At 42.6% G+C, this 27,855-nt stretch overlaps 1 protein-coding gene and 1 long non-coding RNA gene across 4 annotated transcripts; one reads left to right on the top strand and one right to left on the bottom strand.

Annotated features, from left to right (window-relative positions):
* The first annotated feature begins 10,404 nt into the window (after positions 1-10,404).
* On the top strand, positions 10,405-23,600 carry LOC125510817 (uncharacterized). 3 transcript variants are annotated; one of them, XR_015602771.1, is made up of 4 exons: positions 10,405-10,615; positions 11,710-11,882; positions 13,373-22,802; positions 22,882-23,600. It is a non-coding gene; the product is annotated as an uncharacterized LOC125510817 (long non-coding RNA). The 3 variants fall into 3 exon arrangements; XR_015602772.1 differs by having other exon boundaries at positions 10,405-10,620; positions 13,373-23,600; XR_007284753.2 differs by having other exon boundaries at positions 10,407-10,615; positions 13,373-23,600.
* An 866-nt stretch (positions 23,601-24,466) lies between these two features.
* Positions 24,467-25,225, bottom strand: LOC125553674 (uncharacterized). Its single transcript, XM_048717423.2, has one exon. The coding sequence runs from the start codon at positions 25,151-25,153 to the stop codon at positions 24,737-24,739; it is 417 nt and encodes a 138-aa protein (XP_048573380.2). The 5' UTR covers positions 25,154-25,225; the 3' UTR covers positions 24,467-24,736.
* Between the last annotated feature and the right edge of the window lie 2,630 nt (positions 25,226-27,855).

The raw sequence follows: 27,855 nt of genomic DNA, 5'->3' as shown, positions 1-27,855 counted from the left end.
TGTTTATTTTGATATGTTCCTAGAGAAAATTGTGTTGAAAGATGTTAGTAGCAATGATGCGGATTGGATCCGTGATCTGAGGTTTATCCTCATTGCTGCACAGAAGAATTATGTCCTTGATGCACCGCTAGGTGACAGACCTATTGCAGGAGCAGATGCAGACGTTATGAACGTTTGGCTAGCTCAATATGATGACTACTTGATAGTTTAGTGCACCATGCTTAACGGCTTAGAATCGGGACTTCAAAGACGTTTTGAACGTCATGGACCATATGAGATGTTCCAGGAGTTGAAGTTAATATTTCAAGCAAATACCCGAGTTGAGAGATATGAAGTCTCCAACAAGTTCTATAGCTAAAAGATGGAGGAGAATCGCTCAACTAGTGAGCATGTGCTCAGATCGTCTGGGTACTACAATCGCTTGAATCAAGTGGGAGTTAATCTTCCAGATAAGATAGTGATTGACAGAATTCTCTAGTCACCATCACCAAGTTAGTAGAACTTCATGATGAACTATAGTATGCAAGGGATGACGAAAACGAATCCCGAGCTTTTCATGATGATGAAATCGATGAAGGTAGAAATCAAGAAAGAGCATCAAGTGTTGATGGTTGACAAGACCACTAGTTTCAAGAAAAGGGCAAAAGGAAGAAGGAGAACTTCAAGAAGAACGGAAAGCAAGTTGCTGCTCAAGTGAAGAAGCCCAAGTTTTGTCCTAAGCCTGAGACTAAGTGCTTCTACTGCAAAGGGACTGGTCACTGGAAGCGGAACTACCCCAAGTGATTGGCGGATAAGAAGGATGGCAAAGTGAACAAAGGTATATTTGATATACAGATTATTGATGTGTATTTTACTAGTGTTCATAGCAACCCCTCGGTATTTGATACTGGTTCAGTTGCTAAGAGTAGTAACTCAAAATGGGAGTTGCAGAATGAACAGAAAATAGTTAAGGGTGAATTAACGATGTGTGTTGGAAGTAGTTCCAAGATTGATATGATCATCATCGCACACTCCCTATACTTTCGGGATTAGTGTTGAAACTAAATAAGTGTTATTTGGTGTTTGCGTTGAGCATGAATATGATTTGATCATGTTTATTGCAATACGGTTATTCATTAAAGTCAGAGAATAATTGTTGTTCTGTTTACATGAATAAAACCTTTGATGGTCATACACCCAATGAAAATAGTTCGTTGGATCTCGATCGTAGTGTTACACATATTCATAATATTGAAGCCAAAAGATGCAAAGTTAATAATGATAGTGCAACTTATTTGTGGCACTGTCGTTTAGATCATATCGGTGTAAATCGCATGAAGAAACTCCATACTGATGGACTTTTGGAACCACTTGATTATGAATCACTTGGTACTTGCGAACCATGACTCATGGGCAAGATGACTAAGACTCCGTTCTCCGGAACAATGGAGCAAGCAACAAACTTGATTGGAAATAATACATACTGATGTATGCGGTCCAATGAGTGTTGAGGCTCGCGGCGGGTATCGTTATTTTCTGACCTTCACAGATGATTTGAGCAGATATGAGTATATCTACTTGATGAAACATAAGTCTGAAACATTTGAAAAGTTCAAATAAATTCAGGGCGAAGTGGAAAATCATCGTGACAAGAAAATAAGGTTTCTACGATCTGATCGCGGAGACAAATATTTGAGTTATGAGTTTGGTCTTCAATTAAAACATTGTGGAATAGTTTCAGAAACTCATGCCACCTAGAACACCACAGCATAATGGTGTGTCCGATCGTCATAACCGTACTTTATTGGATATAGTGCAATCTATGATGTTTCTTACCGATTTACCAATATCGTTTTGGGATCATGCATTAGAGACAGCTGCATTCACATTAAAAATGGGCACCATCTAAGTCCGTTGAGACGACACAATCTGAACTGTGGTTTGGCAAGAAACCAAAGTTGTCGTTTCTTAAAGTTTGGGGTTGTGATACTTATATGAAAAAGTTTCATCCTAATAATCTCAAACCCAAATCGGAGAAATATGTCTTCATAGGATACCCAAAGGAGACTTTTGGGCACACCTTCTATCACAAATCCGAAGGCAAGACTTTTGTTGCTGAATTCGGAGTTTTTCTAGAGAAGGAGTTTCTCTCGAAAGAAGTGAGTGGGAGGAAAGTAGAAAACTTGATAAGGTAATTGTACCTTCTCCCTTATTGGAAAGTAGTTCATCACAGAAATCTGTTATTGTGACTACTACACCAATTAGTGAGGAAGCTAATGATGATGATCATGTAACTTCATATCAAGTTACTACCGAATCTCGTAGGTAAACCAGAGTGAGATCCGCACCAGAGTGGTACGGTAATCCTGTTCTGGAAGTCATGTTACTAGACCATGACGAACTTGCGAACTATGAGGAAGCGATGATGAGCCCAGATTCCGCGAAATGGCTTGAGGCCATGAAATCTGAGATAAGATCCATGTATGAGAACAAAGTATGGACTTTGATTGACTTGCCCAATGATCGGCGAGTCATTGAGATTAAATGGATCTTCAAGAGGAAGACGGACGCTAATAGTAGTGTTACTATCTACAAAGCTAGAATTGTCGCAAAAGGTTTTCGACAAGTTCAAGGTGTTGACTACGATGAGAGTTTCTCACTCGTATCTATGCTTAAGTCTGTCCGAATCATGTTAGCAATTGCCGCACTTTATGAAATCTGGCAAATGGATAAACAAAATTGCATTCCTTAATGGATTTATTAAAGAAGAGTTGTATGTGATGCAACAAGATGGTTTTGTCAATCCTAAAGGTGCTAACAAAATATGCAAGCTCCAGCGATCCATTTATGGACTGGTGCAAGCATCTTGGAGTTGGTATATACGCTTTGATAAGTTGATCAAAGCATAAAGTTATATACAGACTTGCGGTGAAGCCTGTATTTACAAGAAAGTGAGTGGGAGCACTACAACATTCCTGATAAGTATATGTGAATGACATATTGTTGATTGGAAATAATGTAGAATTATTCTGCAAAGCATAAAGGAGTATTTGAAAGGAGTTTTTCAAAGAAAGACATCGGTGAAGCTACTTACATATTGAGCATCAAGATCTATAGAGATAGATCAAAACGCTTGATAAGTTTTTTCAATGAGTACATACCTTGACAAGATTTTGAAGTAGTTCAAAATGGAACAGTCAAAGAAAGAGTTCTTGCCTGTGTTACAAGGTGTGAAATTGAGTAAGACTCAAAACACGACCACGACAGAAGATAGAAAGAGAATGAAAGTCATTCCCTATGCCTTGGCCATAGGTTCTATAAAGTATGCCATGCTGTGTACCAGATCTATTGTATACCCTACACTGATTTTGGCAAGGGAGTACAATAGTGATCTAGGAGTAGATCACTGGACAGCGGTCAAAATTATCCTTAGTGGAATAAGGATATGTTCCTCAATTATGGACGTGACAAAAAGGGTTCGTCGTAAAGGGTTACGTCGATGCAAATTTTGACACTGATCTAGATGACTCTAAGTCTCGATCTAGATACATATTGAAAGTGGGAGCAATTAGCTAGAATAGCTCCGTGCAGAGCATTGTAGACATAGAATTCGCAAAATACTTACGGATCTGTATGTGACAGACCCGTTGATTAAAATTATCTCACAAGCAAAACATGATCACACATTAGTACTCTTTGGGTGTTAATCACATAAACGATGTGAACTAGAATACTGACTCTAGTAAACCCTATGGGTATAGGTCACATGACGATGTGAACTATGGGTGTTAATCACATGGTGATGTGAACTATTAGTGTTGAATCACATGGCGATATGAACTAGATTATTGACTCTAGTGCAAGTGGGAGACTGAAGGAAATATGCCCTAGAGGCAATAATAAAGTTATTATTTATTTCCTTATATCATGATAAATGTTTATTATTCATGCTAGAATTGTATTAACCGAAAACATAATACATGTGTGAATACATAGACAAACAGAGTGTCACTAGTATGCCTCTACTTGACTAGCTCGTTAATCAAAGATGGTTATGTTTCCTAACCATGAACAAAAGAGTTGTTATTTGATTAACGGGATCACATCATTAGAAGAATGATGTGATTCACATGACCCATTCCATTAGCTTAGCACCCAATCGTTTAGTATGTTGCTATTGCTTTCTTCATGACTTATACATGTTCCTATGACTATGAGATTATGCAACTCCCGTTTGCCGGAGGAACACTTTGTGTGCTACCAAACGTCACAACGTAACTGGGTGATTATAAAGGAGCTCTACAGGTGTCTCCAAAGGTACATGTTGGGTTGGCGTATTTCGAGATTAGGATTTGTCACTCCGATTGTCGGAGAGGTATCTCTGGGCCCTCTCGGTAATGCACATCACTTAAGCCTTGCAAGCATTACAACTAATGAGTTAGTTGCGAGATGATGTATTACGGAACGAGTAAAGAGACTTGCCGGTAACGAGATTGAACTAGGTATTGAGATACCGACGATCAAATCTCGGGCAAGTAACATACCGATGACAAAGGGAACAACGTATGTTGTTATGCGCTCTGACCGATAAAGATCTTCGTAGAATATGTAGGAGCCAATATGAGCATCCAGGTTCCGCTATTGGTTATTGACCGGAGACGTGTCTCAGTCATGTCTACATTGTTCTCGAACCTGTAGGGTCCGCACGCTTAAGGTTTCGATGACAGTTATATTATGAGTTTATGAGTTTTGATGTACCGAAGGAGTTCGGAGTCCCAGATGAGATCGGGGACATGACGAGGAGTCTCGAAATGGTCGAGACGTAAAGATCGATATATTGGACGACTATATTCGGACATCGGAAAGGTTCCGAATGATTCGGGTATTTTCGGAGGTACCGGGGAGTTAGGGGAATACGAGGAAGAAGCAATGGGCCTTAATGGGCCTTAGTGGGAAGGACCAGGAGGTGGCGCGCGCCCCTTCCAAGCCCAGTCCGAATTGGACAAGGGGTTTGGGGCGCGGCCCCTCTCTCCCTTCCTTCCCCTCTTCCCCCCTTTCCCCCCTTCTCCTAGTTGGACTAGGAAAGGTGGAAACCTACTCCAACTAGGAGTAGGAATCCTAATCCTCCTTGGCGCGCCCCAATGGCCGGCCGGCCTCCCCCTTGCTCCTTTATATACGGGGGCAGGGGGCACCCCATAGACACAAGTTGATCCACGTGATCATATTCTTAGCCGTGTGCGGTGCCCCCTTCCACGATAGTCCTCGATAATATTGTAGCGTTGCTTAGGCGAAGCCCTGCGACGGTAGTACATCAAGATCATCACCACGCCGTCGTGCTGACGGAACTCTTCCCCGACACTTTGCTGGATCGGAGTCCGGGGATCGTCATCGAGCTGAACGTGTGCTAGAACTCGGAGGTGCCGTAGTTTCGGTGCTTGATCGGTCGGGCCGTGGAGACGTACGACTACATCAACCAAACGCTTCCGTTGTCGATCTACAAGGGTATGTAGATCACACTCTCCCCTCTCGTTGCTATGCATCACCATGATCTTGCGTGTGCGTAGGAAAATTTTCGAAATTACTACGTTCCCCAACAGGCCCAGCTCCTCTGCTTCGCTCGCAGCCCAGATGCCCAGCGCCTCCTCAAGCCCAATGTGAGCAGCCTAGTCCGCCCAGATTCAGCCCATTGACGTTTTTTTCATGATCTGTGAATTTGTCTATTTATCCAGAGTTTGCATGTTTTACAGAAAACCCCTTGTGCTTCATGCATATAATAACTTAACAACTATGCATCGGTTTAAAATGATTTATATATGAAACTTGCTTAGAATTTTGTCTAGTTTAATATTATTCAACTTTTACCCATGTTTAAAATGACGATTGTTTAAATTTGCTCCTATGCCATGCTAAAATGACTTAATTCATAACTAAATAACCGTAACTCCGAATTAAATAAATTATATATGTAAATGAGGTGGAAAAATGCCTAGTTTAACATGGTGCACTCATCTTGCATGTTTAACAACTATAAAATTTGGTTTAGGGCAGAACAATACCAAACCTAATATATGCATATGAGGATTTTTCTGGACTTGTTGTTTGTTGTTCCGGCCTCATTTAAACTTGCCTAGATAGGTAGTTTTCATTTGCTTCACCCCTTGCCATGTTAATCAACATTTAATATTGTTGGGTACATAAACGAGATCGAACTAAATAACTTGACGTGGTGTTTCGTCAATATGCACCGTTGCATATTGAGCTCCACTTAATTTGTAGGATTGCTTGTGCTCTTTTGCCATGCCATGCTTCATTAAACCGGACATGCATCATACTTGATTGTGCATCATGCCATGTTCATGTGTTGGTTGTTTACTATGTTGTGTGCTTCTTTCCGGTGTTGCTTCTTCGGGTTGGTTCCGATAACGTCGCGTTTGTGAGGACCCGTTCGACTACGTCCGTTTGTCTTCTTCATGGACTCGTTCTTCTTCCTTGCGGGATTTCAGGCAAGATGACCATACCATCGAAATCACTTCTATCTTTGCTTGCTAGTTGCTCGCTCTTTTGCTATGCCTATGCTGCAATACCTACCACTTGCTTATCATGCCTCCCATATTGTTAAGCCAAGCCTCTAACCCACATTGTTCCTAGCAAACCGTTGTTTGGCTATGTTACCGCTTTGCTCAGCCCCTCTTATAGCGTTGTTAGTTGCAGGAGAAGATTGGAGCTTGTTCCATGTTTGGAACATGTATATTTTGTTGGGATATCACAATATCTCTTATTTAATTAATGCATCTATATACTTGGTAAAGGGTGGAAGGCTCGGCCTTATGCCTGGTGTTTTGTTCCACTCTTGCCGCCCTAGTTTCCGTCATATTGGTGTTATGTTCCCGGATTTTGCGTTCCTTACGCGGTTGGGTTATAATGGGAACCCCTTGACAGTTCGCCTTGAATAAAACTCCTCCAGCAATGCCCAACATTGGTTTTACCATTCGCCACCTAGCCTCTTTTTCCCTTGGGAGTCGCGCTCCTGAGGGTCATCATTATTTTACTCCCCCGGGCCAGTGCTCCTCTGAGTGTTGGTACAAACTAGAGCCCTGTGCAGCGCCCCCTCGGGGAAACTCGAGGTTTAGTTTTAGTTGTATGGAGAGCTCATCTGAGTGTGCCCCGAGAACGAGATATGTGCAGCTCCTATCGGGATTTTTCGGCACATTCGGGCGGTGTTGCTGGACTTGTTTTACCATTGTCGAAATGTCTTTTAACTTGGATGCCGAATCTGATCGGATTATCTTGGGAGAAGGGATATCCTTCGTTGACCGTGAGAGCTTGTGATGGGCTAAGTTGGGACACCCCTGCAGGGATTGAACTTTCGAAAGCCGTGCCCGCGGTTATGGGCAGATGGGAATTTGTTAATGTCCGGTTGTAGAAAACCTGAAGTTGACCTTAATTAAAATGCACCAACCGCGTGTGTAACCGTGATGGTCTCTTCTCGACGGAGTCCGGGAAGTGAACACGGTGTTGGATTTATGCTTGACGTAGGTTGTTCTAGGATCACTTCTTGATCATAGTTTCTCGACCGTGCTTTGCCTCCTCTTCTCGCTCTCATTTGCGTATGTTAGCCACCATATATGCTAGTCGCTTGCTGTAGCTCCACCTCATACCTTTTACCCTTCCTATAAGCTTAAATAGTCTTGATCGCGAGGGTGTGAGATTGCTGAGTCCCTGTGGCTCATAGATACTTCCAAAACCAGTTTGCAGGTGTCGATGTTATCGAGCAGGTGACGCAACCAAGCTTAAGGAGGAGCTCGATGAAGATCTTGTCCTTTGTGTTGTTCCGTCCTAGTTGATCAGTAGTGGAGCCCAGTTGGGGTCGATCGGGGATTTATGTAGCATTTGGAGTATTCTTCTTTTATTTTGGTTCCGTAGTCGGACCTTAATTGTATCTGGTTGATGTAATGCTTTATTCATGTAATTGGGTGAAGTGACGATTGTAAACCAACTATGTATCTCTTTCCCTTATGTATTACATGGGTTGTGTGAAGATTATATCACTTACAACATTGCTCTCAATGCGGTTATGCCTCTAAGTCGTGCTTCGACACGTGAGAGATATAGCCGCATCGAGGGCGTTACATTGGCCGTGTGTTAAAGATGTTCACTTCATGTTTAAAAATCTTTACAGTGCATATAAGAATGTTTATCATGTATTAAACAATTTTCATCATCCATTCAGAAAAATAGTTCATTATCTATTTTAGTAGTTTTGATTGCATATTTAAATATGTTTATTGTGTATTAAAAATGTTTGTCATGTTTCAGAAAATATTCGTGTATTTTAATAATGTGATCATGTACTAACGATTTTAATTGTGTATTAACAAGTTAACAAATTTTCACTGTGTATTAAAAATGTTAATTCATCCTGTATTTAGAAATATTACCATATACAAAAATGTTCGTCTTGTATTTAAAACGCTGGTTCGTCTTTTACTACTATAAAACCGCTTATCATGCTCATCGTGTCTCTCTCTCTCTCTCTCTCTCTATATATATATATATATATATATATATATATATATATATATATATAGGGTCGCGCTATTTGTTACCCTGGGTGAGGAATAGTTATTCTTCACCCTTCTCTATTTTACCACCAATGCACTGTAATTTTAAGTTCCGTAAGTTTTGTCTTATTTCTGACGTAAAAAAAGACCGTAAGAAAATATATAATCGCCATAAAAAATATTTTATGTTATGTAAAATTACAAACATAAAAACATAGTGTAAAATATACATAAACTTCAAATTTTCTTATCTTATGACCTAGATTTTTTTATATCAAATTTTACGTAGTGAATCAATAGAAATGTAACTATTTGTATTTCAAATGTAATTTATTTATAAAGTGATCGTAAAATTACCTCAGGTGAAAAATAATGTATTTTGCACCCTGGGTGATGAATAGTAACACTACATATATATATATATATATATATATATATATATATATATATATATATATATATATATATATATATAGCTAAATTATCTGGGGCACCTAGACCCGTTATGGCAAGTCATATTTGTTCATGCATGTGTACAATCTACGATATAATGACTTTCCATGTTTTGTTTGCATGTATCCAATCATTAATCGTCAATGATTTACTGTTGGTTCCCTAAAAATTTACCTTTCCAAACTAAAACCGCATAGTATTTTTCTATAACAGTGCACTCTATTATACGTTCATTAAAAATATTTTGCTCATACCTCCCATTGACTTCTAGAAAAAAGATGGTGCGTACATGTATACCCATGACATTTCTGGTTATTCATACATCCTTTATGTTTCTAACATTTTGACCATAGCTGCATTCCAGGATACCCAAGAGTATGTATATAGCAAATGAAACAAAAGGGTATGTATATACCCTCTAATTTTTTAAGGTATTAGGTATGGCAAAATAATACGATCCTGACATTCCTAAACCCGTGCTCACTTTTTACTTTGTGATCTTAATACCTAAACAAAATAATACCCACTATATATATACCTAATGAAACAAAAGGGCATGTATCTTAATTATTTTTTATTTTGTGATGTGCATACCGCCGATGAATATATTATTTCATGATATTGTGAGACAACCGTGACATACCTAAACCTGTGCTTACTTTTTTCCATTAATTTATTAACCAGTGGCTATCATAGAAGACAACGGGTATGAAAAATTAATTAATTGTTACTCTCTCAAGAAAGACACAATTAATGGCATGCACCAGTTACTAGATTTGACCCTTTCCATATCATCACGCATGAAGCAATGTTTGGAAGGTAAACAATTAACATGCATCGTTTTTTCCGAATCTCATCAGTGCATGTACGTGAGCATACAATGCATGGAAAGTTTTTTTGTTTCCATTAGAGGTGTGCATGCAATCATCACAACAGCAGATCAAGATATGATCCAACGGTATCTAGTCAGGTGCCTGGGCATCTAGGTGTCGCTCATTGTATATTTTAGAAGTGTTTTTTTCAAAAAGGGTTCATCACGTATTAAAAATATGCTTGCCCTATATGAAAAATGCTCTCTGTGTATTTCAAAAAAATAATTCTTGGACGTAAACATTCAGCCGATTATGTTCCAAATTTTTCCTTTTTTTTGAGAAAATGTTCCAATTTTTCTAGACTAGACCAGAACCGGAGACACGACGGCCATGAGTCACCCGAGATGCCAGGCCGAATCACCCAAGCCCAACGAACCGACCCCAAAGCCCAATCCATTTTTCTCCGATCCCGACCCGTCCTCTTCTCTGCCCGCCGCAGCCTCGCTCCCCCTTCGACCTAGAACCTCCTGTGGCGGCAGGCCAGCGAGCAGAGAGAGAGAGAGAGAGAGAGAGAGAGAGAGATGAGCGCCCCTTCTCCTGCAGTCCCGCCCCCCCTCCCAGCCTCTTACCCAGCCTCAATCTGCCGGCGGGGAATTTAGGATTCCAGCGAGCAGGGGCGCATCGGTGATCCTTTGGCGCGCGGCTGCGACGGAAATGGACTCGCCGGGTGTCCATGGCGGATGGCGGCGGCGACAGCGCGGAGACCTATGTGGTCTGCCTGCAGAGCGTCGGCTCCACGAGAGCGAGTCGGTAAGGTTTGCCCCCTCCCCCCTCCTACTGCGAGTGCGCTTGTTGACGTAGTGCTTTGGTGTTGCCGCCGTTGCGTGGGAGCGATTCTGGTCATGGTCGTCTGATGTGGGAGAGGCGAGAGATTACTGCCGTTACTAGAGTCCCTCAGGATGTTTGCTTCTACGTATAATACTAGTTGCTTGGATTTTTCGGAGATTTCCATGTTCTAAAGTAATTTGATGCCGTAGCTGTAATGCCAAACTATGATAATGTTCCTGCTGGTATAATTGAAATGTATATGGCCCTCTGCAGATTATAATTGAATAATACTAATAGTTATGTGTTTGAGAGGTGAATTGGAAACTCTTTCTCTTGTGGGTATCTTCTATCTATTTGGTGGTTGCCTGGGAGAGAAAAATTAGAGACTTTTGCTTGAGAATAGAGATGATTTTTGATTTATTGCTGTTCACGGATTTTATTTTGTTGAGATTGTTTCAAGAAAACATCTTGAAACTTTGTTGATCCTGAAGGTGAATTAGGAATATATGAAGCTATTTTCCTGTTTTTTTCACCTCCGAAAGGGTCATTAATGCTTTGCCCTCTTAAGTTATGAAATGTTAGTCGAAAGTAGCCGTAAATTCCATATCCTTCAAGAAAAATGAACATATCATTAGATTCAAAAAGCAAACTTTCTTCTGACTTTAGTTGTACGGCCCCATACTGGTCTTATTAATATTGTTGTAATGGCTCTTCAACCACTTGAGCCATGCCATGGCGACAATTACTCCACATCCACAACTCTGACCTCCATGCCCATAGTGTCTTTGACGTGCAGGTGCGCCACTGACCACAAGCCCAGTTCGAGCTTGCTTCTATAATGAATAATTGAATACACTGCATCTCTCTGTTTTCTGTTACTCTCGTGCCCCTGATTGGCGATGGAATGATATGGTGTCACAGGCAACTTTAAGATTTAGGAGCATGTCCGCATGATTATCTTATTGTTATTGTTTTATATTAGTTTTACAAGTTTGGTGTGCCTATTCAAATCGTGTTGCTCTGCTATCCTCTTGATTAACTTTAGTGTTTGATCATATTCTGCGGTGATAATGCAGGAGGATTTGGAAGGAGAGATGGATCCAAGCACTCTACGCAATGATAGGATGATTGCTCTTTCAACATATTCTATTAGCGAGGATGGCAAGTGAAAGTGGGAGCGACTGGATCACTATTCCTATCATGCATTGTAGACATGATGCATTGGACATCTGTCTACAAATTGTCCTCGGTAAGTAGTTGCTACTTGCTATTGCACCTTAGTAAAATAGTTTTTTTTTTGTCCAGACAGTACTGCACAGTTGCTTGCATGTTAGTTCTTTTATTGAAATCCTACATGTGGAAGCTATCACTTATAGTTGGGCACATGATCGGGAAGGTTTTTTTTATGGCTGATCTGGGTAGGTCTACAAACTTATAGCTATCCTTGAACATATCTTATGGTTAAATCCAAGAGAAGAAACTTGATTGTTTTGATGTCCATGTAAAATACCAGGAAACAAAAGATACAAGTTAACATATTTGGGGTGTATGCTCCAGAAAATTCTCAATGTAACACTGATAGCATCTTCACAGGGGATGCACATGTGAATAGCATATTTACTTAAGAGTCCAAAAATGTGATCTGTGGAAGTTTCCAGATCCCAATCATTCTACACATCATGGGGCAATATTGTAATGTCAAAAGTGAAAAGTTTTGTGCATGGTTAATATATTCAGTGCCTTACTGCCAATAAGATTTAACGCAAACCTTACTTTATTATGCATAAGGATCTGCTTCACTTGAAAGTACTGGAATTGTATTTATTTATTTACTACATGTTGCAACACAGGGGCTCTTTTGCTAGTATATCTAAAAAGTGGAAGCGAAAAGAAAGCAGCAAAATGTATGATGGCTACAACCAACTAGTCATCATTTTTTTTCAGAATTCAAACTGGCTATCATAATTTTTTCTTTTTGAGAACTAACTAGCGGTCAGATAGGTATACTAACCAGTGACTAGATCTCCACCAAAAAAACCACCGATCAAACCATACTGGGCCATTGGTCCTCTGGTTGCTACTGCTCTAATCTGGTTGGTTACGTTGCTCTGCTGGGTTTAGGATGTCTAACTGAGCCATTGAGCCAGTTGCCGTTGTTCTAATGATATATAGTAGGTATATAACATGATTACTAGCAATTCTCTTCTGATGTAGGTGATATGTGTTCATCTCTAGCCCATGTGTGTGTGTTGTGCTCATGTGAGCCGGAAATTATCAAGTGTATGTGTGTTGCAAATGTGTTCTGCACATTAAGCAGATCAGGTTGATGTGTCAGGGGTTTAGTTCTTATATGAACAAGAGACATTAAGGAATTCTTCTTGGACGAGTTTCAGTTTTTTATGTTATGCAACTGATAGAATATGTATAGCTCATGTTCATGTTAATTCCCATCCCACTTAAAAGTCTGAAACACTTCACACTCAACAACCCGGCAGCACACTCGAATATGTATCTAGTTTCCCATCACACACATAGAGCAGTGTTGTTCGTTTCGGGATGTAGTATCACCACTTAATTTGTCCCATGTCTGCCTCCTTCATGAAATTCCGACTGTATATATGTGTTATGTGTACCATCCATGATATGCACTTGCATCCTCAACTCATGTTTGTCTTGTTTTATTTCCAAGGATGCCTTCCTACTCCTGCTATTTTTAGTGTTGTGTGGCCTTGTTTTCAGGATGAGGAAATTCCAATTATCTTGCTGTGGTGTGCTGCTCTTTTTTGGCACTCATTTTATATCACTACAATTGTTCAAACAACATGGAGGGTCGGTAAGGACGTCGTGGATGCTGTAAGTTTGCTTGTCCTTGTATGCCTTGCTTTCCCGTTTAGTATGTATATCACTTTATTCAATTAAGAAAGGCATTTTAGACCCTCACGGTAAGAAGTCGTCTCAAGAAGAGTGGCGCCAGAATAACCATAGCTGTCAATAGGCGGAAGTGGGCAAGCGCGAAAGCCATATGTTGAGCTGGAGGCGGTGCATTGCCAACAGAAGGAGGCATGGTAGTCGAAGGAGATGGCGCATTAGAAGAATCTACAACACGCGGACCACCAATGTGGTAAAGAAGAGGGGAGGGGGGAGGTGTATCGCTGGAGAAGCCTCAGGGGACGAGCGAGGTGAGGCAGCCTCAGGTAACGAATGAGGTGGGGAAGCCGTAGGTGACGACGACATGGGGTTTACTATAATAGTATGGAAGACACGGTGGGATGGGTGGACAAGGACAAACCATGATTGATAGGTGTATCAGGAAAAGTAAGGAAAGAAATGTCCTCAATAGGAGGATGGACGTGGATAGAAAGGATGAAACTCATCAAAAGTCACATCCGAGAAATGCGCATCCGCCGAACGATTTGATCCCAACACTGATGTGCTCATCACTTCAACCTAAGAACACACATTCAATAGATTGAGGAGTCTGTTTGGTGTGTTGGGTGGGGGAGGGGGGGCAAGAAGAACATAGCAAACGTAACGAAACAAACGAAGTGCTGAATAATCACGAGAATGACCAAAAAGACGCTTCAGAGAAATTACACCACGCTGATGGTTGAATCTTGATGAGATAGGTGAAAGTAGAGCAACGTCAACCCATAAGTAACGTGGAAGAGAGCCGGTGATCATCAACGCATGAACCGCCTCAAGAAGGTGACGATGCTTGCGCTCATCAACACCATAATTTGAACACGTGGACAAGAGAACTGAACAAGTGTGCCCTACTCAGCAAAGAATCCACGCAGCAAATGAGAGATATACTCACGAGCAGAATCTGCACGGAAGACATGGGCATGAGTGGAAAACTGAGTATGAACCATGGTGGCAAACTTCTTAGGGCGAGTGCTTTTGCTGCCTTTTTGGGCTTCCAGAATAAGCTGCCCCCTACCCAACTTATTCTAGAAACCCAACCAAATTTATTTTTAGAAGCCTATAAAAACCCAACCAAATTTATTTTGTTGGGTTTCTAGAATAAGCTAGGTAGGGCGCAACTTATTCCAGCTATTTCTAGAAGCCACCAAAAGAACTGTGTGTCAAGAGAAATGATCTATGGAGAATATAGTAGTGATGGCCTCCTTTCGAGGCAAAGGGAGCTGGACCCCAAACATCAGAGGTAACAAGATCGAAAGGACGTTGAGACACCGTCTCGCTATGAGGATAAAGTAATTGAACTTGTTTACCAAGCCGACAAACCTGATGGTCTAAAAACACGATGCTAAAGACAGATCCAAGAAGACCATGTCGAACTAGGTCTGAGGGACGAGAGCCACACAAGTGACCGAGACAATGATGCCACAAAGAGCCAGTAGTCAAGGTAAAAGGGGTGAAGAGATTGATGGCGGTGGCAGAGGGAAGGTGAAGCCTGTCAAGCTCCTGGAGGCCCTAGGAGTTACAATGCCGAGGGCAAGCACCAAGTAGAGCACCCGTGTGACGATCCTAATCCAAACAAGAGTCAAAGTCGAGATTGACTACAACTAGAGTCGACAATCTGATCACTTGAAATGAGCTACATGGTAAGTCAAGAAACTTGACCAAAAGGAGCATGAAAAGAAAAAGTGTTAAGATTGTCTCGATGATCGATTGGGAGGGGAGTACCATCAGCAGTAAGAACATGAATAGGAGAATCTAGAGGTTTGAATGGAGGACAAACTAGAAGAATCATGAGTCATATGAAAAGATGCTACACTATCAAGGATTGATGGAAAATTTAGCTGACTGACTTCGTAAAAAGTGGTATCAATATTGAAAGAATAAACTACAAAACTATTGATGGAGAACTAAAAGAAGCATCTAGCAGACACTGAAATCTCGTAATCCCCAGCGTAGTCAGGGGTTCAACTGAAGCAGTAGGTAGGTGTCGAAGTCGTGCAATCTCCTGCGTGGTGAAGGACACCGCTGAAGTGGCCGACGTCGAATCACCGGAAGAGAAGTGTCCACCACCACCTGTGTAAGCCGCTAGAGGAAGCGGTGTAGCACGACAAGCACCAAGCGCGAAGGGAAGGCGCATGTCCGATGTAGTCGATGGAGTGATGTGCACCAACACTACTGATGAAAGCCGCGAGGGGAGTCTGTGTAGAGCGACCATCACCGTCAACAGAGGTCACGAGAGGCGACACTATGGAGCCACCACCACAGCCTACGGAAGGCACCGGGTGGGAGCAACGTCATAAGTGGAGGAGCATCAAGCATCGATGGACGACACATGTGCGAGATGGGGTTAGTGTAGGGTAAGCTTGAGAAACTATGTCCAATGAAGTCAACACACCTGTTTTTTGTTCCTTTACTCTTCTATAAAACTAGGTCCGTCTTACAAAACAAGGGAGCAAAAGAGCAAGGAAGAGCAGCGAATAGGGTACACGAGGTAGGGGCAAAGCTAGTCAGCAGGATGGGCTGCCGGGTCTGAGGTCTAGTGGCGAAGTTTGTCATTGAGGTCCTGCGTGTAGCAAGAGGGAGCCGATACCGTGACCTGTCATTGAGGTCCTGCGCGTAGCAAGAGGGAGCCGATACCGTGACCTGCAACAAAGGACGTCTCGAAGATTGCGGTTGGCGCCAACTAGTTTGAGTTTGCGACAATGCGTGGCCTCTTGTAGTGGTAGGGCGCTGGCCTCCCGGAGATGGCGGCGAGGCGTTGACCTTCTATACATGGCGATGAGGCGCGACCTCCTGAAGATGTAGGCTAGATAGCCTACGGTGCGAGCACGACGGAGGTGGCCACAAGGGGCGAGCCTGATGGAGGCGGAGGTACGGAGATCGGAAGGGCATGATGAGAGGGGCGACATGTGGGAATTTATTGGGGCGCGAGAGGCCCGGACAAGGAAGCGGGTGATCCTGATCTAGAGGCAGCGGAGCGATGACGATAGTCGTCGGGATAGACACCGACGCGGGTCAGGGAGGTGTGGTTGCACATGAGCGTACTAGCCTGAGAAAAATTGATCAAAAACTTGGGATCGATTTGAAAAGGAACGCGAGTTGTGTGTGAGGAAGAAATCCTAGGCTTTAATACCATGTTAGGAATATGCAACTTGTATTCCCAGTTGGACATAGACTAGAAGTACATGTGTGTTGCAATATGCAGAAAGCCCCTTGTATGGAAAAAATACAAAGGGTACACAACTATAATATATTACTCCAACATGTTGAACACTTTGGCACTGTGTTCCTTCCAAATGGTCTAGAATGCGAGCAACACTACTGACTCGAGTTCGTAGTGCACCGAAGGTGGCATTGTCGCCCGACGGCTAATCCACCAGTTGGAAAGGGAAACGCCGCCCCTTGGGGGCATTGGTGATGCTGAAGAGGCGAACACCAATTCTAGATTGATGTCGAGAAGGAACAACTGGTGAACATGTGTTGAGAAGTCTTTGGGGCACTCAAGCAGATGGTGTAGGCGACGTGGATGTCCATACAGTGGCGATGACGATGGTAAGTAGACCATAAATGGTACCTCAAGATATCTGCCAACCGCGTTGTTGCAACCGCAATCCGAAGCCGAGCTTCATCATCGTGTCGTTGTCTCTATAGATTGTCGATTGTTGATGACCCAAGCGTTGTGTTCCTTCTAAATTGTCTAGATTGTGAGCAACAATGCTAGCTTAAGATCCTGGCGCACCAAAGATGGAGTGGTTGCTCGACAACCAATCCACTAGTCGGAACGGGAAATGTCGGACCCTGGTTGTGAGGGCAAGAGTGACACCAAAGAGGCGAGCAACGATTGCTAGATTGCTGCTGAGGAGCAACTGATGAACATGTGTTTGGCAGTCTCAGGGGCACTAGAGTAGAGGGGACATGCGACATGGTTGACAAGACCATGCTAATGATGACAGCCGATGGACCACAAACGTTTGTGGGGAGTGAGCCACATGTGGATCTTGCATTTGATGGATGCCCACGCTTTCCACAACACTTTGTTGTGCGGGATGAGCTGGAGCCCATGAAGAACACACGATACGTGAAGTACTTGACGATGTATGTTTGCTTCCAAAGCGGGTGATCTTCCTCCTCCTTGAGTACCAATATTGATTAGAGAGCCCACGTGCGAGGCTCGTTGGGCGGTGCTGATTAAGGTTAAGGCTCTCTTCAGTCGTCCTGCTTTTTACATCGCCATGCAGGTGGCTTAGGCAATGCAAAGGACGTCAAATTCATACCACTTATTATTACACTTTTACAACAGAGTTTAAGTGTTTTGGGGATTGGAATCACAACCATGCATGGGGCTCCTTGGCTCTTTAGGCACCATGTTATGGTAATTGAGGAGTATACTGGAATATGTCACCCTTATAACTCCGCATGTGTTTGGGCTCGGATCATGGGTCGATCGGACTTGCTGCATTACAGAGTAGTGGCTAAAGCAATGGCTTCCAAGACAAGAGAAGACGATAAGTGTTAGATGTGGAGCTTGGGCTAAATGGCGTTGAATATGAAAGTTTGTTTGAGTGCACGTCAAGGTCAAATTGGAGAAGCCCCCTTTGAGGTTGTTAGGGAATGTTGAGCTAGGTAAACTGCCCAATTGTTCCCCGTGCTATATGAGAAGATGTTGCATTTTTGCGCAAATTATGATAAAATGTTATAGAACAATGCATGGATGGGGTTCATGATCCAAAGAAGTTTCAGTTTAGCGATTTTATGATGATGAGTTCATTGCTCAACCTCGTGGTAGCACTACTTGTGGAAGATGTGGCTGGGTAGTAGAGGCCAAGGTGGTCGTGGAGGGCAAGTTGGGGCATGCCTCGACCCGATGTATAAGGAGAAATATTATTTTCACCCTACGAATGGAAATACCGGTACATGCAATGTCAATGCAAACAATGTGAATGCAAACGGAGTGATTGCAGGCAACCATGCATCGGCCAAGGACCCTCCCTTGGCGCCAGGGGGAAGGAAAGTGCCAGGTCTTACAAAATACCATGAGGGGAAAACTGGGGCGAGCAACTAAGCTCAGGGCACCTGTTTGCAAGTTCAAGCGAAGAAATGGTAGAGGATGGCGGGTGTCCCGTCCAGATAGTGTTTTCATCGCTTCCATGTACCTCCCTTATACTCTCGTTTCCCGTTAATCTGGCTTGTCGTCCTTGCCTTCTTTGCGGGTTGTGTGACACGTACTTGATTCCGCATTCCACGTTCCCTTGTTGGGCGTCCCTGGCCTTGGCGACAGGTAGTGGCGTGCTCTTGGGCACTCTGTGTCCTTGCGTAAGACGGAGACGGTGCCGACTGCCCGTGCTCTTGCTCCACCGTTGGTGGTGCTTGAGCTAGCGGCTATGGCGACAACCTGCATGGGAGCACGGGATGTAGGAACAAGGCAGCGCACAAAACAACTTGTAGACAGGAAAAGGATGCCCAATTGGACTAGCAGGTAGCGGAGAGTACGCGGGGGGTGTGGGGGAAGGGGTGAAAAAACTGTTGGGAGCGGATTGCCTTCGCTGTCAGCCACCTTGTTGGACCCAGAGCTGAGGGGCAAGGGGATGACAATAGGGGAAGCAAGGAAGAGGGAAGACATAAGAGGGTTCTGGGAGGAGAGAGGCATCATCCACCACCCTACGCATGTGCGTCAGCCGTGGCAGTGGGTGGATCTGGTGTCTACACGTGAATCTACTACTCGGGTTGGCATGATGTGGTTGTTGTGGAGTGAGGTGGAAGAACTATTGTGCCGAGTGGGTTTGTTTGGTTGTCGGCAGTTGGGCATTTCTTCTGTGTGGCTCGCGTGCGAGTGAAATCATTGGAGCGGCAATATTGGATTTGGGGAAGTGTGTTTAGTGCAATTGTCGCATGTGCTGTGTTGTAGATGAGGCTATGATGCTTGTGTGGTTTTTGTGCTACTTTTCCTTGTAAATTGGCCTGCTTTGTTTGGTTTTCGATCCAATTTCCCTTATAAACCGAAGTACCCAAATCCTCAAGCTCATGGTGGATCAACAACACTGAGTTTGGAGAGATAGAAGTTGTGTAGTGCTCTAGTCCGGGCCTTCGTTAATAAATCGGTCAACATCGGAAGGCACATACTAAAGAGCAATAATTTGATCTTGCACACTGGAGCACACAAAGGAAGCATCAACACCAATATGCTTGGTGAGCTCATGCTTCAAAAGGCAGCACACGATACTGATAGCACTTATACTATCTGATAAGAGAGTAGTAGGTGTAGTGATTGAAACACAAAATCCTCGAGTAGCCATCAAAGCCAAGTCACATCTACTGTCAAAATAGCCGTACCTCGCAACTTAGCCTCTACACTCAAACAAGAAAGTGTAGTCCGTTTCTTCATCTTCCAGACAATGAGAAACCACCAAGAAAAACATTAAGCGGAAAGGGGTGACGAATTTCAGCGTGGGAAGAAGAGACAGCGAGAGAGTCTCATGAAGATCCATGCAATGAGAAAACCACGAAAACATAGTAAGCAGAAAGGGATCAATGAATGGGAAGAAGAGACCGCGAGAGTCCCATGAAGATATCGTAGAACACATATGTGGTGACTATAGTGTATTGAAGTGGGAGCAGAGACAAACTGACTGGATGTGGTGACTATGAACGGGATATGAAATGTGCGGGTGAGTGATTTAAATAGACAAGATTCCCAACAAGATGACGGTAGGTGGGGCTAGAAGGGGAGGTTGCCGGTACTGTCGACGAAGCTCTGAGGAGGTGGCGCACGACTTGGTGTTCAAAATGGTTTCCTTCACAGTCAGACTTTAGACTAGGGCTTTTTACAGTGTGAATGTGGTCGCGCTAGAGGTCTACCATCTCTTGGAACGTTGCCGCTTTGAAGACTGACTTAAGAGCCCTGGAGTTGATCGTGTTGGAATTGGTCTTCGGGCTTTGTACTCGGTACAACCGGTCGAAGATTGCATGCTAGGAGTGCCACTCGCTCTCATTCTAGAAGAAAAAGTCATCTTGTCACGCGGTAGAAATTCCCATATTCACATGGGCTTCTTTGACGCACCTCGGCGTCCATTCTCCATAAATTTGTGGTATCCTTCAATTCTGTTCCTCCTGGGCTAGCAAATCCGATGTCTAAGCGCCGGCGAAACTGCCATCTTGATGAGGCTGGTAATTGAACCTGCTTTGCCTGCTATTTGCCACCAGTTTTTCAACTTTCTTTGTGCCGCCCACACCGGCGTGCCTCAACTCCCCCACGATTTTCACCTCCTTTTCCTTGCCGTTACCAAAGCCGGATGGATGAAGTGGCGCCAAGGTTCTGGCATTCTCTTTGACAAGAGGGTGCCACAAAAGCTAAAGGCAAGTTTTATAGGACGGCGGTTTGACCCGCAATGTTGTATGGCGCTGAGTGTTAGCTGACTAAAAGGCGACATGTTCAATAGTTAGGTGTGGCGGAGATGCGTATGTTGAGATGGATGTGTGGCTACACAAGGAAGGATCGAGTCCGGAATGATGATATACGAGATAGAGTTGGGGTGGCACCAATTGAAGAGAAGCTTGTCCAACATCGTCTGTGATGGTTTGGGCATATTCAGCCTAGGCCTCCGGAAGCTCCAGTGCATAGCGGACGGCTAAAGCGTGCGGAGAAGTCAAGAGAGGTCGGGGTAGATCGAATTTGACATGGGAGGAGTCCGTTAAGAGAGACCTGAAGGATTGGAGTATCACCAAAGAACTAGTTATGGATAGGGGTGTGTGGAAGCTTGCTATCCATGTGTCAGAGCCATGAGTTGGTCGCGAGATCTTATGGGTTTCACCTCTAGCCTACCCCAATTTGTTTGGGACTAAAGGCTTTGTTGTTGTTGTTGTTGTTCCTTGCCGTTACCTTCATTTATTTTTCACCCTGCCCCACTTTACTGGTTTTATGTTAATCTCTCTCATTCCTGATTCTTCTTCTTGGCTTATGTATGCTCTCACTTTCCTCCCTCCCCTACAACTCCAGTTTTGAGATTTTGCTCAACAACTTCCTTCTGATCACTAATCTCTGGTTTTGGTCAGAATTTGTTGATTGTATGTGCCCTTTTGTACTGCTATGAGAATTGTATTTGTAAGCTCGGTTTTATTGTGTTATGCAAGGTGCTTCTATCAAGTTAAATGGATGCACTGATATGTTGGTGCTTCCACAATGCATATTTAGACAATGTAGAAGTTATTCGCATGTTCTTTCCAGCTGTATCTGCATAAGTAGACATCTTGTAGAATTTGGGTATGCATTCCACTCTTGTTCTTTTCCGAACATAATTCATATATAGAAAACCAATATTGTCAGCTACGTACCCTGAATAATCCCCTATGCTCTTAGAATTATTTCTTATCTTTGTGATTTATTAGGTAACATAATTCTAGGACATATGATTGTTATTGAACCTTAGGTCAATTAAGTTCCAGGCCACCATCTTTGGTTTCCTCTGTTTGATGCCTGAAAGCAGATGGGGCATCAATTATCCATTTTCTGAATACAAAACATTAAGAAACAGACTGAAGTGAGGGACAAGGAACAGACACTTGATGTGCTTGCTGGGAAGGCAATTACAAAGGAATTAGTGGTCTGCTGTCCTCCTTAGTCCTTTGAATGGTTCATTTTCTTTTGCCATCCAATAACATGACTAATGCCGACACATCTCCATTGTGGGTTTTATATTTTCACTAACCATGTCAAGTTTCCCTCTCATTGTAGTAACTACTTAAGGAATCTGTTAACCGGTTCATGGTTTCTGTAGCAAGAAAGAAGACAAATCTTGATTTCTTTATGAAGGGGTGGAAGGTATATTTCTGTATTTAAGAGTTTACCTATTGATACAGTTTATCAATAGGATCTATTGACAGTCTCTTATGAATGCCTTTGGTGGTAACTATTTATGGGTAATGAACGATTACTTGTGGTGCAAGTGCCATAACTTATTCCCATCGTAGGATATGTTTAAACATCTTGAGCGAATACTCCATACATGTTGAAGCTTTAAGCCTCTTGTTTGCCACGTTGTTTAGGTATCAAGAGCCTTTTCTTTTGAAGGCATTGGCTTTTATGGATTTTATGTATGCCTTCGACAAAGGATTTTATGTATTTCCTTTATTCTGGATTTTATGTATGTCTGTTGTGATGTTAGTTACAGATTGATTCAAAAGGCTTCAGCTGCGGATTTGTTGGTGTAGTCTATTTTAGCTGGGGTGACCAGTTGGTTTGCAGACAACGATGGTTTGGCCCTGTTCCCCGTTCTTTATATGAAGTGCTACTTTGCTTTTCTGATTTGGAAACTTGATTCTTCTAATTCAAGGATTCTGCTGATGGTTGAGCAAGTAGGTGGGAACGTCGCATGGTGTGCGCTGCACATTCCGGCAGTATTCAATTCTTCCTCGAAAGCTGCCGTCATCTTGGCTGTGCTGTTCGAGGACGAGAAGTCAAGGCCCAAAGCCGCTGCCGCAGTTGTTGCCCTGGTGGCGACATTCATCCAGCGCTGATGTGTGATAAACTGCCCAGAACCTCACTAGACGCTGAAGTGGATTAGATAAATTTGTTGCTTGCATCCAGAATAGTTACTTTGTGTGGACTGCGTCTGGGCCTTTTGGTCAAATGCCGGCAGTATAGTTATCCTGTCACACTGTATGGAAGACCGCAGCTGGCAAAGGGAGAAGACCCAAAACAATACAGTAAGATTTACAGTAAGTATGTTATTATGTTGTGTTCAGTGACACCGTGGAGTAACACAACGCAACTGTATCGTTTCCTATTTCTATTTTTGCAAATCTCACATTCGTCTGTAAGAATAATATCATGAATTAGTACTATTTTGGGACGTGCTTGCTACAATGTCGCAACTGAGCGATGCCGCATGCCTAAAGGTATGGGCCGAGTGAGTAGGGAGTGTAGGACATGCCACCGTTTTCTCTGTCGCAACTGTTGCTTACCCTCTATTTTTCTGTTCCTGTGTGATCAATCTGTCCAGCGACATTTCTGGAGTAAAACCATGCAAATGCAGCGGGATCTTTGTTGTAAATTTCTTTACCAGCTTTGCTGCAATGCCTGAACTTACAGTGTCTTTTCTTTGGCGGGTAACAGCGTCCTCCATGGGCTTGTATGCATTTGATTACCTTGGTTTTATATCGCTTGATTACCTTGACTTTGCATAGCAAAGTACATGAAGTTCTTTGAATACGGTCTTTTTTTTATCTTTATTAGGTAGAGTCAGCCTTGCTAACATATAAAAAATGGTCTTCCATCTCAACGGGCAACCATGGCATCGAGAAGAAACACAAAGAACTAGGTGTTGTTTCTTCCAAATTTGTTGCCTTTTACCAGGCTTTTCGGGCTCTTAGTGGGTCATGAGATGCCTTTGTGTCATGCCGCAGGGATCACATTAGTTCTTCTCATTTTCAAAGTATACAGAATGGCTACAAATGCATTTCCCCAGAATGTTTGTGTTTATTTTTATTTGTTTTCAAAAGGGTTTTAGTAACTTATCTTTATTTAATTTTTCATTCGTCTTTTTGTTTATCATGCGCGGAAATAAATTGCGTATTTTCACTTTTTGGGTGCAATTAACTTTTTTTTGTGCATTTCCGTTTTGTTGGGTGCAGTTACACTGTTGTATGGTTCAATTATATTTTTTGCAAAAAATGTACTTTTATGTTTTGTTTCAATTTTTTGTTGTACTTTACTATTTGTGCAACTACACATTTTGTGTAACTACACTCTCTTATGCAATTTGGACTGTTTTTAGTAATTGCAGTTTTTGGTGCAATTGCACCTTTTTGTAGAGATGTTTTTTTTCTTTGCAGGATTAGAGATGATTTTCCGAGTAACTGGGAGGGAAGAGACAATGTAACATCACTCGTTAACTAGTTATGCAAGACAAGTATAACTTACCTGCAAATAGTAATTTGTATATTTAAGAAGATCAATAAATACATACGATGGGACAAAACGCTCAACATTCAAACACTACCAATACACATACTATTGAGACGTAAAAAAAAGAGGCAATAATTACTGGTACTATGATACATAGCATATAAAACACCGAGCTTGCATGTAAGAAGATGTACGTCGTGTCCACGGAGTGACCTGACGCCACACTCAGATGAACGGCGCCCTATTGTGGACAGGGCGAGAGCACCGCCGCGTGGGCGCGTCTACGCTGACGGGGGTGGTGCCGCGAACGGCATAGGCACATTCACATTCGGGACAAAGGGCAACGGCGGCAGGGTCACCTTGGGCACGACAATGGCGGGCATCGGCGCCATCGTCACCTGCGGCACGGTGGGGAGGGTGACCTTGGGCATGGGCGGGAGGACCGCCTTGGGCACGACGATGGAGGGCATGGGTGGCAGCGTCACCTGCGGCACGGTGGGCAGGGTGACCGACGGCATTGGTGGCATCAGGGTGACCGTGTCCGTGGGCACGGCCGGCAGGCCAGGGACGGCGCTAGCAGCCGGAGCGGCAGCCGCCGGCGTAGTGTCGGCCAGGTTGCGGGCGGCGTGGCACGTGCTGCCGGCGAGGAGGAGCGCGCACGCCATGAACATGGCCAACATGCTCGCGTTGGAAGCCATATAGCTAGAACTAGCGGACGTACTGTTGAGAGATGGTTTTCTCTCGTGTGTAGCAGGTGACTGCTAGATGTTGCTTCTGCTCTGATTATGGGTCAATACCGGGCAATTTATACAGTTCAAAGTGATCGCGTGATTAGGTGGGTTGTTGACCCGATTGAGAATGTCTGTGCGTGCATGTTCGATTTGCTCAACCGTCTTTGATGAAGAGCTGTGCCGACGCTGTGCCGACGCTGCAGTTTCGATTTGCTCAACCGTCTTTGATAACTAGTCTACCATAATTTCTCATCTGCCTCCACACGTTCTCGCGCGAAGGTGCACTGACGGTATTGTATATCTTCAAAACACAGTGCCATTCTTGCGATTGACCTCTGGTAGAATCTATAGCAGGAGGCCAAATGACAACAACACCAAATATGTTCATCTCATCGCCAATGATAAACATATCAAAAATAAAATTTTCCACGTCGAGCGGGATGGCGATACTATTGTTGGTGAAGAACAACTGAAGACCTATATTACCAATTTTTATATGCTTCTTTTTGGTTCACCTGTCTCTGATAATGTCAAGCTTGATGAGGATGCCAAAGGTGACATCCGGCAACTATTGAGAGACGAGAATTCCATCCTAACTGCCCCTCTTACTGACAAAGAAGTGTGAGATGCTATCTTACGGATGGAACACAATAAGACCCGGGTCCAGATGGGTTCCCGACGGAGTTCGATCAACGGTTCTGGTCAGTCATAAAAGGTGACTTTATATCTATGTTTGCTTTATTATATAATGAGAATTTGGTTTTGTATTAGTTAAATTTTGGTATTATTACTCTTCTTCCTAAGAAGGAAAACACTATTAAGATTCAGCAGTTTCATCCAATTTGTCTTCTAAATGTAAGTTTTAAAACATTCACCAAAGTGACAACTAATCGTGCTACAGTGATCGCACACAAAGTGAAGAGACTGCCGCAGACGACGTTCATGCCAGGGTGACACACCTGGAGGGGGTTGTTCTCTTACATGCAACGATTCACGAGTTACAGTCGAAGAAACTTGATGGAGTTATCTTCAAAGTGGATTTTTGAAAAAGCCCACTACAAACTTAAATGGTCATTCTTGCAACAATGTATCGCATAAAAGGCTTCCTGACAAAATGGTGTCAGTGCATTAACATGTTTTTCAAAGGGGCCAACGTAGGTGTCTCTGGTTGCAAGTTATTGGTCGATCGTATCTTACATTGCTTGGAACCTTGAACTATGCAGGCAAGCCCACCATTTTCACTCTGTTTTTCAATTTTTAGTTTTCCAAATGCAAGGGATTCTTTTACCCAATTGATGGATTAAAATGATTTTTTTCCAACTTATTAAGAAAAACCGGGTAAAACTGATACGGATGAGGTAACATAATGTTATTGTATTTCATAAAGCGCAACCGATTATTCAACATTTGTATATACATGTATTCAAGATTTTTTAATTTTCTACAAAAAAATGAGGAAGTGGCAAGCGGATTTACTAAAATTCAGGTGCCTGTTTTGCGCTTAGATTTGAGCTGTTTTTCGTTTTGAGAAAAATAGTTGGAAAAGCATGCAAACATATCGAATCTGCAATCTGCCACTTCTTGTGAGCATGCTTACCGATTGGGCTTTGAGTCTCTCAGAAAAAAAATTATTGGCATTTGAAACCTCCAACTGCCACTTTGGTGAGTAAGTCTTTACCATCAAGGCATCAAGCTACACTGTTATTTCTGTGCTAGTACTTCCGTTCCAACTTGTTTGAAGCATTAGTTTTATCCTAAATCATTTTTTTCTATCTTGACTAAGTTTATATATAAAAATATATTAACATCTAAAACATCAAATTAATTTTATTTGGTTGTTTACAAAAAATATTTGTGTTCTATGTCTATTTGATGTCCTATTGGCATATTTTTTTGGTTGAACTATATATTTTTATATTTTGGACAAACCAAGAACATAAAGTAATTTGGTAGAGTAAGTACTGCTAATAAAGAATGTTAGTTACCCTTGAAAAAAAGTAAAGAATGTTTGTGTTTGTTTTTTTCAAAAGAGTTTTTGTTATTCATCTTGGGCACCTATTATTTTCTTTCTTTTGTAGTTATTTTTGTCTACCAGGTATGGACATAAATTGTGCATTTACAGTTGTTGGGAGCAATGGCGGAGACAGGGGGTGCCAGACAAGGCCCTGCCCCCCCCCCCCCCCCCTAACATCAGTGATTTAAGCCTATAATGAATAGTAACAATGATTTGCTTTTGCTAAAATTGGTGTTTTTCATGGATTGGCCCTCCCTAACAAGATTTAACAGTAGTTGGCCCCCCTTGTCTGAATTTTCTGGCTCCGCCACTGGTTGGGAGCAATTATAATTTTTGTGTGCAATAAAAATGTTTTGTGCATTTGCGCTTTTTTGTGCAGTTACACATTTGTATAGTTCAACCGTATTTATTCTTTTGGGCAACTACACCGCCTTTTGCATTATACTTTTATTTTGTGCAATTGCAATTTTTGCAGTTACACTCTCTTATGCCGTTTGCAACTTGCACTTTCTTTTTGTAATTCACAATTTCTTTTGGTGCGGGAAAAGATAAATAGAACTCCAAATGGCTGGCTCAAAAGGAGCTAAATGACCTCTCTTTTATTTTGTAACACCTGAGAGGAAAGAGAAAATTGTAACATCACCCGTTATTAGAG

This window comes from Triticum urartu, chromosome 5A (assembly GCF_056163025.1).
Source record: "Triticum urartu cultivar PI428250 chromosome 5A, HENAU_Tu73, whole genome shotgun sequence".
In the NCBI taxonomy this organism is placed as follows: domain Eukaryota; kingdom Viridiplantae; phylum Streptophyta; class Magnoliopsida; order Poales; family Poaceae; genus Triticum; species Triticum urartu.
This window is presented reverse-complemented; position numbering and strand designations above follow the sequence as displayed.